Source organism: Scyliorhinus canicula, chromosome 12 (assembly GCF_902713615.1).
Source record: "Scyliorhinus canicula chromosome 12, sScyCan1.1, whole genome shotgun sequence".
NCBI lineage: Eukaryota > Metazoa > Chordata > Chondrichthyes > Carcharhiniformes > Scyliorhinidae > Scyliorhinus > Scyliorhinus canicula.
This window is the reverse complement of record NC_052157.1, coordinates 122193917-122212419: the sequence shown is the minus strand read 5'-3', so window position 1 is coordinate 122212419 and position 18503 is coordinate 122193917. Positions and strand designations below refer to the sequence as shown.

Genomic DNA, 18503 nt, shown 5'->3' with positions numbered 1-18503 from the left:
TCTGCTGTAATACCTTGCGAACAGGAATCCCTCCAATAGGTTTAATTAATCCATATCATCCATATTTCTGTGGTATTTAACCCCCCTCCACCCCAAAACTAGCCAAAATCTAACAGATTGAAACCATTAAGGAAATCATAAACAGAGTAACGGAATGAGATGTGAAAGGTGAAGGACAGCCAGCCTGTGAATCTCCATTCTGTTCTGAAGACACGGTTGAAGCAATCTTCTGCTCAAGGTAATGCAGCTGATGGAATTTTCTCAACCCTGACCCAACATTGAATATCAAACCAATTTGCTGAGAGTAAAAAGAACACGAGAAATAAGAAGTGAAAAACGGACTCTTCTGGAGGAAACAAGTGCTGTCTCAAATCTTGAAACTTCCCACCCAACTCGCTCTCACCCCCTTCCTTCTGTCCCATACCCCAACTGTCTTACACCCTGCACCTTGTTTCCTCCTCTCCCCCATGAGTTTGTACAGCAAGAAATAAATCTGGGAGAGAAAAATCCAGAATGAAAATACAGAAAGAAAAATTAGTGACAGAGAAACCACAGGCTCAAGAAAGACTGGGGAATTTATAAATAGTGTAGCCCCCCCCCCCCATCGCCAAAACCAGTCAGAACTGATCAGCTTTAATGAAAACCTATTCATTATCCTAAGGTAGACCTACCATACCATTAAAACTATGGATATGGATTCTGAACACAGAAGAAACAGAAGCATAATTAACCATATTTACATAAGTTTGGTTGTAAATTAATGATTAATTACACAAAATGTTATACTCCCGTTATACTGTCAGACAACTAATGTCAGTCTATTTCCAGGGGATAAAAACTAGGTGGAAGGGGGGTTGTAGTAGAAGGATCTAATACCTAAAAGGTTAACATGAGCACAGAACCATCCACACGGTGATGTAAGAAGGCACAAGACTGATATCTAAGGGTAGTTTACAGATTGATACCAACCTCTAAGGATCTTGTGGGGTCCTCTCCATACTTTTACCCACTTCTGCATATGTACATAGTTCTTTAATATCAATAAAGACTTATTTGTACCTTCAACAAGACTGCTTCATGGTGTCTAAGCAGTGTACATCACGGGTAGTGACAATAGAAAGATCAAAGTCCAATGTATGACCTATCATAGCTTCACAAAAGAGGTTGTGACCAAAATCTGTCAACTATTGCCACAACAATAATTCCAAAATATGGCAAGAATGGCATTGCCTGGCTGTCAAGGTGACCATGGCTCTTACCTGAATGCATCTGGCTCCTTCCAGCTGCTGCTGGTGATGGAAGCGACATCTCACAGTTTACAGTACACTGCTGTATAAGGAATGATAGGACATCACTGTCTCACTCCCTATTGCCAGAGACAATCAGGCAAAGCAGACAGGTGGATTTCAAGCTTTCCCACAGGGCTGGTTGCACATTGTCTTGCATGATCTCATGTGAACTCAGCCATTTTCATTGAACTGAAAGGGTTTCTACTCCCATTGTGCAGCTAGTGTGTGACTACAGGCCACTCATCTTCCAGGAGAATGCCTTTTATCCTGGTAGTAAGAGTGATTCCATGGCATTCCCCTGTGGCAGCTGTTTTTTGCTCACCATGGCAAGCCAAAAGATGATGACTGGACAACATGTGTTTTTCACTCGTGACATGATACAGAGGCATGATTACATTACTGGGGATATTCCTTAGGCCTCCAAATACTGAGGGAAAGAAGAACAAACCTGCAGAAAAATCAGAGATGTGCAAGAACTATAGAGTGGTAAAATTAGGGACACATTAATTATCCAAGTATTGATTGGGATAATGTGAGAGCAAAGAGTAAGGACGGGAGAAATTTCCAAAATGTGTTCAAGAGAACTTTCTTGATCATTCTTGGCCCAACTAGAATGGAGGCAATGCTGAATCTGATGTTGAAAATTAGGTGGACCAATAAGTGAAACAAGTTATTGTGGGAACATTTAGTGGTGGGATTTTCTGGACATTCATGCTGGCAGGATTTTATGAATCCACCAACAGTGCACCCCCATTCTCAGCACAAGGGTTGCGTTCAATGGGCAACCCCATTGACAACGGTGGGACCAGAAAATCCCGCCGGGACCAGAAGATCCCGCCGCCAGCCATTGGCAAGCTGCCCTCCTCAGCTGCAGAGCACTTCATGGAAGGGGAGGAAAATCCTGCCCAAGATTTAAATTAGTAATGGAGACAAGCAAGGAGCAATCTAATTTTCTTCTAAGCTGAAAGAAGGTCAATTTCAGTGCAATGAGAAGAAATCTAGCCAGAAGAAAATGGAACTGGAGACTGACAGGAAAATTGATATTGGAACAATGCGTATTCTTTTAAGAGAGAGGTGCTTCAGGTACAGGTTGCGTACATCCCAACAAGGACGAAAGGCAAGCAAAACAAGGGAGAGAGATATTACAATGAAAAATAAAAGAGGGTGTAAATCAGGTAAATTCGTCAGGTGAGAACCAGATCAAATACATTAGTCTTGAGAAAAGTAAGATTTTGGGGGTCTTTACACTCCTTTAAGGCAGGAGAAAACTTGACAGCAAAGTTTTATATGAATTGACTTTATTGGGAAGTCAGGATAAGTTTATTAAATTCTCAGATTAATTATGTAAACAAACTTGGGTGGTGATTTGCAGTTTTACATGGAATATTTCTTGTGAAAAGATTTGGACTACAGAATGCACAAAATGATTTCTCTCATAGCTTTGGGCTTGAATTTCCAGGATGGCGAACACTCAGAACCCAACATCTGAAGAGTCAAGGGGAAATGCTTTCCTGCCGTCTTTGACTTCCTCTCCCTTGTCTCTTATTTTGTACTTTTTCTTATCTCTTCTCTCCACCATGAAAACAAAGTGAGGGCCTCTTTTATTCTGGCTGTTATCCAATTAACCTCTCTCTCACCCCAATTGTCTTCAGCCAGTGTGCCCGGACAGATCTGTTGACCAACCAGTAATAGTTTATGTGGCTCATGTAAACCTTGCATATTTACGGAAGTAATATGTGTTGTATCTCAAATCTTTTATATGCCATGATTCCTTATCTGGTACAGAGATACAAGCACAGTATTAAAATCTTTGTCATCTTATGACAGCTTATAACTACTCCTTAACCAATACTGCTCAATACAATGAATACATACCCTAATTGATAGCTTTATTTACATTTAAACAACAAGAAAACAACCATCTCAGCTCTCAATCCATCTTAAATACCAATGGTAGAAGAATACTTGCTTTTGCAGTTATTCTTTGACGAAGAGGTTTCTTGGCTGTGATTTCATGAAAATGAAAGGGAGTCCCATTTAGGATTTGTTTAGCCGGGTGCTCCCCGGCACTTGCAGCATTGAGAACGAACCCACTACTAACGGGACCCTGCTTCATTTTTGGGCCTTGGCGAGGAAAGCCCCGCTGAGGCTACACTTAGGCTCATTTCCCACACTAATGAGCTCAGCTCACCAGAGCAGGAGGAGATCGGGGCGCTGGATTCCCCAATGCAGCCCCGGGATCCCCCCCCACATCCTAACGTACCAATTAGGGGGTCCTCAGGCTCCCTCACCCCACCTCATAGGGGCAGGGCACTCCCAGGCCCAATCCCTGGCAGGGGCAAGATGCCACCTGGGCACTGCCAGCTCGGCGCCCTTGCAGTGCCCCTGCCAGCCTGGCAATGCCACCTTGACAACCTGGCACTGCCAAGGTGCCAGGCTGTCAGTGCCATGGTGCCCATGTGACATCCGGAATGCCAGGATACCACCCTGTCCAGAGCCGGACCACCCGGAAGCCACATGGGAGACCCCCCCCAAATGCTGGTAAGCCTGGTCCACGTTGGTGGACACTAGTGCTAACCGGCGCCCGCTCGGGGTCTCTGAGGCAAGGTTGTTAGGTCCCGCACCTTGGGTAACTCCAGCACGCACATACTTAAGTGAACATAACTGCTCACTGAGAGCGAAATTTAAATTGCGATGCCTCGCGAGGTCTTGTTAGATCTCGAAAGATGTAATGAGCTTTGTAAATCTCGTGAGAGGCTTCTCGTGAGATTTACAGGACGCGATGAGGCTGCCAGATTGTGCCCCTTGACACTGCTTTACAGAAACTATCTAACTCTGGTCAGACCCATGCAGAAACTCTTGCTGTGTGTCTTCAAAAGCTGTTTTAACTGGCTTGTTTCAACTCCCCCTTGCCCTCAGACAACTCTACACTGCTTTAAAGACTGTTAATCCCTTTTACTCAACTGCAGAGAGATAAACTTGACTTCTGTTCACAGCTTCATCCAGAACAGAACTGGACTGAAAATGTTTTCTCAAAAAGCCTGATGCCTTAGCTCCACCCAGTAATGACATTGTCTCACCAAGCTTAAAATTAATTAACGCCCCAGAGAATCCCCTTAATCAAAACAAAATTGCATTAGCCCAAGCTTTTTACGATGGTTAATTGTACCTCTGCTCCCAGAAACTTTGTTGTCTTTCAACCGAAGAATCTTTTAAAACATGATTTCATCATTCAAACACCCTCTAATCTGGACTTTAAATACTTACTTCACCAAATACTTATCATACAATAAATTCTGAAATTCCTACGTTCATCATAAGGTGTATATACATTGATTGTTGAAGGTGGTAGGACATATTGAGAGATTGATTAGCAAAGCATATAGATCTTGGGCTTCATAAATAGAGGCTTGAGTAATAAAACAGGGAAGTTTTGCTGGAACATTATAAATCTCTGGCTAGGCTCCAGCTATAATAATCTGCCCTGTTCTTGTCACCACATTTTAGAAAAGATATGAAGGTCCTTTCGTAGGTTCAGTGGACATTTACCAGTATGGGACCAGGGATGGGGGACTTTAGTTATAAGGTTAGATTGGAAAGGCTGGGGCTGTTCTTGTACCAAAGGACATTGAGGGAAGATTTGATGTTGTAATAGGTTGTGACAGGCTTAGATATGTTGGAATAGGAAAACAGCAAAATTAGTTGATTGTACAAGGATTAAGATTTCAGGTTTTGGCGAAGACATGCGGGGGAATGTGAGGAACAGCCTCTTCAGGATGGCACGATAGCACAGTGGTTAGCACTCTTGCTTCACAGTACTAGGGACCCTTGTTCAATTCCCGGCTTGGGTCATTGTCTGTGCAGAGTCTGCACGTTCTCCCTGTGTCTGCGTAGGTTTCCTCCGGGCGCTCCGGTTTCCTCCCACAAGTCCCAACGTGCTGTTAGGTAATTTGGACATTCTGAATTCACCGTCCGTGTACCCAAACAGGTGCCAGAATGTGGCGACCAGGGGCTTTTCACAGTAACTTCTTTGCAGTGTTAATGTAAGCCTACTTGTGACAATAAAGAATAAAGATTATTATTATTATAATCGACACAGCGAGTGGTAATGACGTGGAATCTGCTGGCACAAAGTTGGTGGAAGTGCAAACAAACAATCATTCCAAAAGGAAATTTGCTGGCCCTTGAGAGAAATAAACTTGCAAGGCTATGGAGATCGAGCAGGTGAGTGGAACTGAGTGCATTACTCTGCGAGGAGCTGGCATTGACTTGATGGACAAAATTACTTCCTTCTCTGTTGATAATCCGTCTATGGGCTGGATTTAATGGAGGCAACTGGGTTCTCGCCCACAAGTTGGAGAGCTGGTGGCAGCCCCATGCCACCCAATTTAGGGAAGACCTGCCAAATTAAGAATCAATCATGCATTAACTGGATAGCAACAGGCCTTCTCCAGGATCAACCCACCAAGGGTGGAAGTCCTATCCACAGAGAGCTTCTGGTCAATTAGAGGCTAGCAGCGCCATTAAATGAGAGTGCCACCAGGGAGACGATGGATGCTGCTGGTATTACATCAACCAAAGACTCGGATTGTTTCAGGAACTCAGATCGCAGGTGAAGGAGGGTGGAAGGGGTTCGTGGGCAGGGATCATCAGAAAATACAGGGGCCTCTGTGTGCCCCATTTCCTGATGTGTTGGATCCCTCAATCAGGCACTGAGTGTTTTTGAATGAGAAATTCCCACCCGCCCCTAGAGCCTGCAAATAACTCTGCATGGGTTGCATGATGAAGCCTCCAAGTAAGCATTATTGTCCATTGTACATAAGGGCTTCAATTGGTAGTGGGGTTGGAAGGTCGCGCACAAACCTTCTTTCCAGAGACAGTCTTCCCACAACAGGTTTAAGAGGGGAACAGGTGGGTCCCCACCTGCCATTCTCCCACCTGATTAAATGCCCATCTGACTCCTTCCACCAATCTCACCATAGTGGAAGGCACAGAATTCCACTCTAAGGCATAACTCATAATTCCGACCTGGAACCCAAACACAGTGGGCTTAGAATGAGAGCCAGACTGCCACAATTAATATTATAGAGTACATCATCAGTGACCTCAAGTAATGCGTCCACTTCCTGGACCATTCTGGAGAAGCCCTGATATACTCAGATAAGTGGATGTCAAGATTTGTGATAGTATTCCGCATGCTGCGTAGCCTGTCCATTATGAGGGCACATGCCTTGTCACCAACTATCAGGAAGAAGTAAAGGAGTAGCAGCACGTGGAAGAGATGGTGGGAATGGAACAAGGTGAACAACACAAAGACGAAGGAAGGCTCATTCTATGTTGGGGCTATATGATCATGGTGGCGCAGTGGGTAGCACAGCTGCCTCATGGCGCTGAGGACCCGGTTCAATCTTAGCCCCGGGTTACTGTTTCTGTGGAGTTTGCACATTCTCCCCGTGTTTGCGTGGGTTTCACCCCAACAACCCAAAGATGTGCAGGGTAGGTGGATTGGCCACACTAAATTACCCCTTAATGGAAAAAAATAATTTGGCACTCTAAAAAAAATTTTTTTAAAGGCTTATATGATTCATGAATGATAGCACTAACCTCAACCACAACCCCTAACTCGTCATCAAAAATCCCTCAATACTTAATTTCCTCTAACAATGACCATCATCAAAATAAAAAACGCCAGCATGTTCACATTTTGGTCCAATGTTCTGATATCAATCATTACAAAATGGGTAGAAAAATAAACTAATCACCATTGTGCATTCTATTAGCAGTTGTGTCATGTGTGCCACTATTGTAGCACTTATACAAGATGCTTCCAGAATGACTAGTATGGATGTTGGAAGGCTGCTGATCTTCAGTTGAGGTGACTAGATGGATTTGGAGGGTGACCTCAAATCTGGAATTAAAAGTCTAATGATAGCCATGAAACCATTGTTAATTGCTGGACAAACCCAACCGATTCACTAATGTCCTTTAGGAAAGGAAAGCTGTCATCTTTACTTGCCCTAGCCTACATGTGACTCCAGATCCACAGCAATGTCGTTGACACTTAAATCCCCTCTGAAATGGCCCAGCAAGCCACTCAGTTAAAGGGCAATTAGGGATGTGCATTAAAAGCTGGTCCAACCAGCAAGACTGAGACATGTTGACCTCGTCTTCAGTAGTCTGGGCTGACTGACTGACAGTCAACAGGATTGGCACTTGGCAGAGTGCCAGATTTGAGAATAGGAATGCTGTCATCCTGAAAGAGGACAACAGGTTTATGCTCCATGACATCATTGCCACTTTCATGGGACAGCACTTCAGTAATCGTACTCATCTGTTAGAGAGCAACTTGATGGAATGCTCTGATGCCCTTAAAGCCCCCTAGAACAGTGATATCCAGAGCCATGCTAGGGCAGTCTAGTGACACATAGTGGAGCACTGGTTAGCACTGCTGCCTTACGGTGCCGAGGACCCAGATTCGATCCTGGCCTGCGTCACTGTCTATGTGGAATTTGCACATTCTCCCTGTGTCTGCGTGGGTCTCGCCCCCACAACCCAAAAAGATGTGCAGGGTAGGTGGATTGGCCACACTAAATTGCCCCTTAATTGGAAAAAAATTATTGGGTACTCTAAATTTAAAAAACAACATTGATCCAAATTCATTGTGTGCGTAAAAGTGGGAAGCTTAGAGCTATGACACCACTGGCCACGTAATGATAAATTTAATGGAGCTCACTCGACATTTAGTGGCAGGTTACAGTAAGAAACAAATAAATGAGAGAACCTTTGGGGAAATTTGGGGGTTATGGTGATGGTTGGATCAAATTAGATGGGGAAATTACTTCCACGCCTTTTGCTGCTGAAACAAACATACTTGCACTGATTAGATATGAATAATATGCCAAAGACATGTGGAAATTCAAAGTCTCATTTTACCCAATTACAAATAAGTATTGTGAATATTTAGCAGAACTGTTTGTAAATAGAGAAAAATATTTCATCAGTATAATTGCCTGGATGCTGTTGATATACCTAGGGGAATTCAGTACATTTCATATGCTCAGCCTGCATAATCCAAATGCAGTTCACAGATTCACATCATTGACAAAAATATCAAAGCTTGTTTTTTGGGAAATGGTAAGATCTTGAAGCAAAAACATTAATGAAGGCATTAAAGACAAAAAATATTTCACTGATACACTCAACCATGTTACTGTAAATATTTACTTTATTTTGACATGTTGATTAATTAACTTTAGAAAACATCCGGGTATCGCTGTATGCGGACGACCTGCTGTTATATGTGGCGGACCCAGAGGGGGGAATGCCGGGGGTGATGGAACTGTTAGCGGAATTTGGGGGCTTCTCGGGCTATAAGCTGAACTTAGGAAAGAGCGAGGTATTTGTAGTGCACCCGGGAGATCAGGAGGAGGGAATTGGGAGGCTCCCCTTCAGGAGGGCAGTGAAGAGTTTCAGGTACCTGGGGGTGCAGGTGGCCAGGAGTTGGGGGGCTCTTCACAAGCTTAACTTCACCAGACTAGTGGAACAGATGGAGGAGGAATTTAAAAGGTAGGACATGGTGCCGCTATTGCTGGCGGGCAGAGTGCAATCCGTCAAAATGACGGTGCTCCCGAGGTTCTTGTTCCTCTTCCAGTGCTTGCCCATCTTTATCCCTAGGGCCTTTTTTAAAAGGGTGACCAGCAGCATCATGGGATTTGTTTGGGCGCATGGCACCCCGAGGGTGAAGAGGGTCTTCTTGGAGCGGAGTAGGGATGGGGGGGGGGCTGGCGTTGCCCAACCTCTCGGGGTACTACTGGGCGGCCAACGTGTCGATGGTGCGTAAGTGGGTGATGGAGGGGGAGGGGGCAGCATGGAAACGGATGGAGAGAGCGTCCTGTGGGGATACAAGCCTGGGGGCCCTGGTAACGGCGCCGTGGCCGCTCCCTCCCACGAGGTATACCACGAGTCCGGTGGTGGCGGCTACCCTCAAGATTTGGGGGCAGTGGAGGCGACATAGGGGAGAAGTGGGGGGCTCGATGGAGGCTCCGTTAAGGGGGAACCATAGGTTCGTCCCAGGGAACATGGATGGGGGATTTCGGGGATGGTATAGAGCGGGCATTAGACAGCTGAAGGACCTGTTTATCGACGGAAGGTTTGCGAGCCTGGGGGAGTTGGAGGAGAAATTTGGGCTCCCGCCGGGAAACATGTTTAGATATCTGCAGGTAAAGGCATTTGCTAGACGGCAGGTGGAGGGATTCCCTGCGCTCCCCGCGAAGGGGGTGAGTGACAGGGTGCTCTCGGGGGTCTGGGTCGGGGAGGGGAAGATATCCGATATCTACAAGCTTATGCAGGAGAAGGAAGAGGTGTCAGTAGAGGAGCTGAAAACGAAGTGGGAGGGGGAACTGGGGGAACAGATCGAAGACGGGACATGGGCTGATGCCCTGGAGAGGGTAAATTCTTCCTCCTCGTGTGCGCGGCTTAGCCTCATCCAATTCAAGGTGCTGCATAGGGCCCACATGACTGGGACGAGGATGAGTAGGTTCTTTTGGGGTGAAGATAGGTGTGCCAGGTGCTCGGGGAGTCCAGCGAACCATGCCCATATGTTCTGGGCATGCCCGGCATTGGAGGAGTTCTGGAAGGGGGTGGCGAGGACGGTGTCAAGGGTGGTGGGATTCAGGGTCAAGCCAGGATGGGGACTCGCGATCTTTGGGGTTGGGGTAGAGCCGGGAGTGCAGGAGGCGAAAGAGGCCGGTGTGCTGGCCTTTGCGTCCCTAGTAGCCCGGCGAAGGATTTTGCTACAGTGGAAGGACGCGAGGCCCCCAAGCGTGGAGACCTGGATCAATGACATGGCGGTATTCATTAAGCTTGAGAAGGTTAAATTCGCCCTGAGAGGATCGGTGCAAGGGTTCTTTAAACGGTGGCAACCTTTCCTCGACTTTCTGGCTCAACGATAGGGTACTGGGACAGTAGCAGCAGCAACCCGTGGGGGGGGGGGGGGGGGGGGGGGGGGGACGTTGATTATGTTAGCTTATTTTATTTAAATTTGATTTATCTAATTTTAATTTATGGTTAAGTTCTCTTGTTTGGGGGGGGTGGGGTGGGGGAATGTGATACATGTGATGTTACGGTATGGGGGGAATTGTGGGTGTTATGGGGCTGTTAGTTGCATATTACTGCTTTTTGCTATACTTTTTGTTATATTTTCTGTAAAAAATTCCAATAAAAATTATTTTAAAAAAAAACTTTAGAAAACATTTGGTGGATTTGTAGGAACCAAATGGTCATATTGATCAGTTACAAATTTAGAGGGTCAAAAACTATTATAAATGAGAACACAAAATTTCTCATGTAAAAATGTTGATGTAAAACTTAATAAAAGATTGATAACAGGAAGTCAAATTGTGCAGTCAGGAAATGTGCACATATTTAATTTTTAATAATATATACTTATAGAGAGAAATATTTACGAACCTAGTTGGTGAGAAACTTCTTCATTTTTTAAAAGAAATATGGAAAGAGTATTTTCGTACCAAATTTATTTGCATACAGACTTAGAAATTTCAACTTTCTTACTCTTCAGAGTGCTGCCATGCAGTCTTCATACCCTGTTGATGTTCTACACAGCAATGCAGCAGCCTGGCACTGCACTGCTACAGATGAATCCAAAAAGTCTGAAGTTAACTTGGAAACTGTCTTTCAGATAGTGGATGAATTAAGGGCATCTCCAAAACTTCAGCTGGTGAAAATGGATGCCGTAGAGAACACAACACAAATGCAACAATCGCAGGGCACCCATCAGGCTCCCAGCACTCCAACATATACTGACAATGCAGCAGCCAACGTTCAGTCTATGGAAATTGAGTCTCTCACTTCTACAGTCTCAGAGATTAAGTCATTTGTGGTAGCAGCAGACCAGCCACTTACCTGTTCACTGACAGCTGCTGACAGTGTGCACTCAGCTCCCACACCGCCACCTAAGAGTACAACCACTGTAAGCATTGTACCAGAATTAGTACCTTCTGAGCAGTGCCCATCAGAAAGAGAGATGCATAAGCTGTGTCACAATACATCTCTCCATCCTATTGTGTTTGTTGAGGATGGACCAGAATCCAACTCTGAAAGTGTAAGTTATACTACAAACATATATTTATATCTGATAGATAAAATAAGTCATATACTGTATCAAAATGATGAGTATATTTAATAATGTTTAGTAGCAGTTAATACCTTAAGAATGGTAAACTGTCACCATAAAGATGTCATGAAAAAACTTTAGAACCAGTAGTTTTTCATACTGAATATCAATCTTGTGCTTCTTTTCTGAAAAGATATACGCATTCTGCACATACCGATCTAAATAAAAGATATAATTTAAGATTTCAGTAGAATCTAAGAAGCACCATGCTGTTAATGCCTGGAAGGATGACAATGCATCTGTTAGAGTGTAATAATAGGAGAACCTTGACACCTCACATCGATCAATGAAATTCAGATTTTAGATGAACATTAAATCAAAATTAGCATTTGGTTTCCCTCTTTCACTTTCTGATCAAAACTAACATTTTCATTATAAATCTGATTTATAGTTATTGGGACTAAAGTAATTGAGCAGTAGCAAACATCTAAAAGAGTACCTTTGGCTCACCTTAGATAATAACATAATTGGGATACAAATTACTATCAAGCATAGTGGATGAACAATTAATGTGTTCATATGACATTCTCACTGCACTATTTAATGAAGGCAATAACCTATTCAAAATACATTAATTATGGTGAGGTGAGAATGATTTCATTTGATGTCAAAGCAGCATTTGACCGAGTGTAGCATCAAGGAGCTCCAGCAATATTGAAGTCAGTGTGAAAACCCTCCACTATTTGGAGTCATACTTAGCACAGAGGAAAATGGTTATGGTGGTTGGAGGCCAACCATTTCAGCCCCAGGACATTACTGCAGGAGTTCCTCAAGATAGTGTCCTAGGTCCAACCATCTTCAGATGCTTCGTCAATGACCTTCATAGCATCATAAGATCAGAAGTGGGGCTGTTCACTTATTCAATACCAGTTGTAAGTCCACAGATAATGAAGAAGTCTGTCTCTGCATGCTGCAAGACCTGAACAACATTCAGGCTTCGGATAAGTTATGTGGCAAGTAAAATTCACGCTACCCAAGTGCCAAAGAATGACCATCAACAAGAGAAAATTTAACCATCTCCCTTTAACCTTTAACAGTATTACCATTGCTGAATCCTCCATTATCAACATCTTTTGGGGTGGAAGGGGGCTGGGTTATCAGTGATCAGAAACTTAACTGAATCAGCCATACTGTGGCTACGAGAGCACCTTGGACTAAATGTTTTGCTCGTCTCAAAAACCTGTTTACCATCTACAAGACACAAGTCAGGAGTGTAATGGAATAATCTCCACTTGGTTGGATTTGTGTAGCTCCAACAATACTCAAGAAGTTCAGTACCACCCAAGAAAAAGCAGTCCACCGATCAGTACACCATCCATTCCCTTAGACATTCACTTAAGCACACACTAACATTAGTATATATCATATCCAAGATGCAATGCAGCAACTCACCAAGTGTATATGAACAGCACCTTCCTAACCTTGATGTCTACCCCTTAGAAGGGTATGGGCAGCAAGGAATATGGGAACTCCACCACTTACAACTTTCCTCTCCAAGGCACACAGCATCCTGACATAGAACTGTATTGTCATTCCTTCACTGTCCCTGGCGTCAGCCCGGAAGGGGTGTCAGTCCAGGAGAAGGGAAGTTGGACAGGAAGGGGATCTCAGTCTAGGAGAGGGTGGTCAGACCTGAGCAGAGGATGGGAAAGTCAGTCTGGGAGAAGTCGGGGTAAGATCAGGAGAGTGAGTGATCAGACCGAAAAGGAAGGGGGGGTGGTTCTGTCCAGGAGAGGAGCATGTCAATCCAGAAGGGGGAGTGTCGATCTGGGGGGAGGGGGCTCAGACCAGAGGGGAGGGTCAGACGAAAGTAGAGGGGGAGAGTCAGTCCCGGAGGGGGACTGTCAGCCTGGGAGGGGGTTGCCATCCATAAAGGGAGAGTCAGTCTGGGAGGTGGGGATCGAACTAGAGGGGATGTTAAATCCGGGAAGAGGCGTATAAGTCAAGGAGGGGGATGTCGTACCGGGAGCTGTAGTTAGACTGGGTCACTCTGGGTGGGCGGGCAGGTCAGGGGGTTGGGTTGTGGGGGGCGGTGGAGATTGGGTCGGGACGGGGGATTGGGCCAAGGGAGGAAGTGGAGATCGGGCCGGAGGAGGTGTCGAGTCGCGAGGGGGTGGTCAGGTCAGGCACAGGGGTGGTGTGCTGGGACCCTTTGGGGGGGGGGTTATATGTGTGGGGGTGACCCGTGTGAGGCTCGGTCTAGGTTGTTGAAATAGTTTATCTAGAGTTAGAAGCGATTTTTTACCTCTAACTTTTCAGAATGACTATCAGCGTAAAACTGGCAGAACCACCTGAAGTAAGTGATTTAAATTGCATCTGTCAGATGGCTCCGAGCCCAGCGCAATTGTCCAGAGGAAGTTAGCACTTCTGGGCAATTGTTGGGTAAACCCTTACATAGGAGCTTCCTAGAGGGATTACCCAGCATGTCATGGAGTACCCCTTAAATGTGACGCTGGGGAACCAGGACGTTATGGGCCTCTGTTCCATTAGCAGGTAGAACATTGTCATTAGCATGTGTTATATGTTCATCGACTATTATAGCAAACCATACTTTTGTGAAATAAAACAAAAAGAAAGCAATTAAATATGGAAATGCACTTGAGCATTGAAAAACAATGGGTATATTCACTTCAGGTATATACCCTGTTTGCCTGCAAGCAATTTATCTGAAAAGATAATGGACCGATTTCAGTGAAACTTGCCACACAGGGGTAGGGCCCAAGGAAGAATTCATTAGTTTTTGATGAACGCTCAGATCCGGATCCTGGAATTTTTTTAAGAGTCCATTAACCTTGGGAGGTAGGCAAAACTAACTTTTTATCTCTGCTATTGAAGGTGAGCAGATAATGTTTTAACCCTTGTTTTTCAATCTAATTGTCTGTAAACAATCTTAAAAACAAATGGACTGTTTTCAATGGAACATGGTATGCAGGTATGATATGGCCTAAAGAAGGACTGGTTATTTTTTTACGAAGATGCGGATGCGGATCCGGATCCTGAAATTTGTTAACATTGGCAGATAGGGAAAAATCACTTGTTTTACAATGATGTAGCTTGTTTTATTTAGACTGTTGTTGATTGTTTTAGAATGTTGTGAATTGCTCAGCTGCTGTGGCATAATTAAGCTGTCAAAATATGAACATAGTTTTCAGAGCAGGTCATTTGATTTGGATTGGTCTGAAGCCTCCTTAGTGAGATGGAACTTCTTAATAATAAGATTTATTTTTTCAGCTTTGTAGTTACAAGGCATCAACCAGGCAGTGAAAAGCCTCAAAGAAGAACTGTGAACCCGCAATAACATTGAGTTAACATAGCATGGCAGACGTATGCACTCCGCTGAGTGCCCTCTTCACATGTTAAAATATGTTTCTCCAGCATTTCCCATTTTATTTTGTTGTCCTTAATTTGCAGTATGACCTGTTGCCTGACAGAAAAGCTTATTTGAATCCAATTTCACAATCTTAAACACTGTTTACTCGTCTTTTCTCTTTACAGATGTTGATGCTTGAACTGTGTAATTCAAGCATTTTTCATGTCTTTTAACTATAGTCACAGGAATTGAAATATAATAACAATTTCAAGAGGAGAAGACCTTCAGTCTAATACTCACATACCCACAGTGCATTTGTAATAACACTGAATCTCATTAGTTTTTTTTTAAAATAATTTTTATTGGAATTTTTTACAGAAAATATAACAACAAACAATGAAAAGCAACAATAAAACCCCATGATAACTGTAACACCCCCAAGACCGTATCAAGGCATTTATCACACCCCCCCCCCCCCACACCTGCAAACCCAGTAAACAACAAGAGAACTTAAAAATAAATTAAATTAAAATTAAATAAGCAAACATAGTTAACGTCCCCCCCCCCCTTCCTCCCCCCCCCCCCCCCCCCCCCCCCCCCCGGGTTGCTGCTGCTGCTGACCCAGTATCCTATCGCTGAGCCAGAAAGTTGAGGAAAGGTTGCCACCGCCTAAAGAACCCTTGTACCGATCCTCTCAGGGCGAATTTGACCTTCTCTAGCTTAATAAAACCCACCATGTCATTGATCCAGGTCTCGAATCTCATTAGTTGACAACAAATTTGCTAGTCCCTTATACAATCATAGGTCAGGACTTTCTGGTCCCGCAGCACTTTGGATGGTCCATTAGATTTTCCGTTCTGCCGACAACAATCCCCATTATAATATAATAATAATCTTTATTGTCACAAGTAGGCTTACATTAAAACGGCAATGAAGTTACTGTGAAAAGCCCTAGTCGCCACATTCCGGCGCCTGTTCAGGTACATTGAGGAAGAATTCACAATATCCAAATTACCTAACAGCATGTCATTCGGGACTCGTGGGAGGAAACCAGACCACCCGGAGGAAAACCATGCAGACATAGGGAGAACGGGCAGACTCCGCACATACCGTGACCCAAGCCAGGAATTGAACCTGGGACCCTGGTGCTGTGAAGCAATAGTACTAACCACTGTGCTAACGTGCTTTATCTCTGCTGGCACTCATAAAACTATACTTAGTTGTCTATTGCTTCTCATCTATAAGTTGCCTCTCAGGGACACCATTCAAGACATGATTTTGCCTTCCACATGTACATTGATGACACACAGCTCTATCTTGCCACAACATATGCTGACCTCCTAGCTGACTCTATTAGCAGACTACCTGTCTGACATCTAGTTCCAGACGAATCATAATTTTGTTCAATTAAATATTGGAGTCATTACTTTTTACTCCAACCACAAACTCCACCCTTTCGCCACCAATTTCATCCTGCTCACAACTGATATTTTTCAAAACTTAGAATCCTGTTTAGCTCTGAGCTGGACTTCAAGCCCCATATCAGCTCCATCTCAAAGATCACTTGCATCCATTCCATAACATCTATGCCCGTGCCTTAACTCATCTGGCATTGGAACCCTCTTCCATCTAGACTCAAATATTGTGTTCTTATTGCTGATTCCTCATCTTCACTTGATCTCATCCAAAGCTCTACTTCCTATATCCTGCACAGCATCAAGTCCCACTGACCAATCTCATGTTGTCGCTAATCTACAGTGTCTCCCTGCCCATCAATGCCTTGATATTAAAATACTTGTCCTTGTATTCAAATTATTCCACGGTTTTGCCCCTTTTCCTCTTTGACCAGAAGCTTCAGGTGTAAGATCTATTCCAGGACTTGATGGCCATGGAAGATGTTCATAACGTGGCCAAACAGGTTGATTGATTATCAATCTGTAAATTCTTCCAATACCCCTGAAGGCAGACAGTAAAAGAGTGGGGGTGGTTGGTGGGGGGTAGGAAGAGTTTCCTTGTTAGTCATACTGCAGAAGGCAATGGCAAATCACTGTATTACTTTGCCAAGCATAATCATGAACAAAGCCAATGGAAGTCCATGGTTGCCAATGCCCTCTTCAGGCATGGTACCTGAAGGACAGGGAGGATTGGTCAGCGAGAGGACTCTGTGGTGCATGGAGGCCTCCAAGGAATTCTCTTCAAGAGTCTGCTGGATGCTGACTGAGCTTAGGAGGTAACACAGATGGAAGTCCCGCAACATTCCAGTGCTCCAATGGAAGCTCAGGCAGAAGTCATGAGGTGCATACATGCTGCATGCAGGGCTAGATTGTGCTTTTGTGGTGGAAGATCACAAAGGGACATGGAGGCACTCACAGCAGTCCAGCAATTTGCACTCCAGCAATTACTGGTATTGCCGTGGTGCCACCTTGTGTGAGTGACACTGTGGAGCCTGAACGTAGGATAGCAGAATTCCTGCTCCCACCCCTGCCACTGCACTAGTGTTGCTTATCAGCCAGCCATCCCAGAGTGCTGTTTCCCAGACCAAAGTGGTACGGTCTGAAGCTGGACCCTGAATGTTCAAAACTACTTAAAGTCATATTGCAAGACATCTGTAGTCACTTTCAGCCCTCTGGCAGGAGAAAGTACTCACAAAACATACATTAAGGGAATTCGTAAGTTTGAATAGTTCATTTCTATTTGGTTGGATGTGTATTAGGATAAATGATGTGGAGATGCCGGCGTTGGACTGGGGTGAGCACAGTAAGAAGTCTTACAACACCAGGTTAAAGTCCAACAGGTTTGTTTCAAACACGAGCTTTCGGAGCACGGCTCCTTCTTCAGGTGAATGGTAGCCTTTCCATTCACCTGAAGAAGGAGCCGTGCTCCGAAAGCTCGTGTTTGAAACAAACCTGTTGGACTTTAACCTGGTGTTGTAAGACTTCTTACTATTAGGATAAAGATGGCAATAAAAAAAGTTTTTGTGGATGGTAGCCAAGGGGACTTTGAGAGGAGATGTATTATTTGGAATGGTGGATTTATGGCATTCAAAGGAAGTAATTTGATAGAAGCGGAGTCTGAGAAGGTAATCTTTGACATCGAAGGGGTGGAGGATGTATCTTCCTTGCCACCCCTTCTTGCTTTTCCTCTTCCTTCTCTTTCCTCTTCCATGGTAGCCTTTGGGTTCCTGGAGGTATTGGGTACGGCCTAATAGTGGCAATGTTATATATGACATATGTATGACATATGATCACGCAACCATGTGATTCTGGTCTTCTGGCAAAGTCACATGCCATCGCACCTGTTTCTCTTTGCTGAGGGAAAATATGATGTATCTTCCATTTCTGGAATAGATTACCTCTATGACCTTATAAGTGCTCCAATAGACAGTGAATTGGGAAATGTTTGCAGTTCCATCCACTCTCAGCTGGCCAGACCCAAATGCATAAAAGTTCACTGCCAGAGTGGCCTTTATGAACACTGGCACAGCTATTTTCTGTATGATAAAAAGTTTTTGGTCAGATTACAGGAGGTGACACAGTTGTTGTGCTAAGCATATCATTGTAAATATGTAAATAAATTCACCATCGTGAATGACAGCTTCCTTATGAGTTATTATAACACAGAACATTAAAATGCAGGTATATCTAGCAATTAAAAAAACAAATGGCACGTTGGCCTTTATTGCAAACATTTTGTCTTTAGTTCTGGATCCACA

At 44.2% G+C, this 18503-nt stretch overlaps 1 protein-coding gene across 1 annotated transcript in view; it reads left to right on the top strand.

The window, feature by feature from the left end:
- hsf5 (heat shock transcription factor family member 5) overlaps nucleotides 1-18503 on the top strand; it is a 141060-nt gene that overhangs the window by 63577 nt on the left and 58980 nt on the right. The window contains 1 exon segment of the mRNA XM_038813971.1: nucleotides 10867-11409. Coding sequence (XP_038669899.1) covers nucleotides 10867-11409 — 543 coding nt within the window.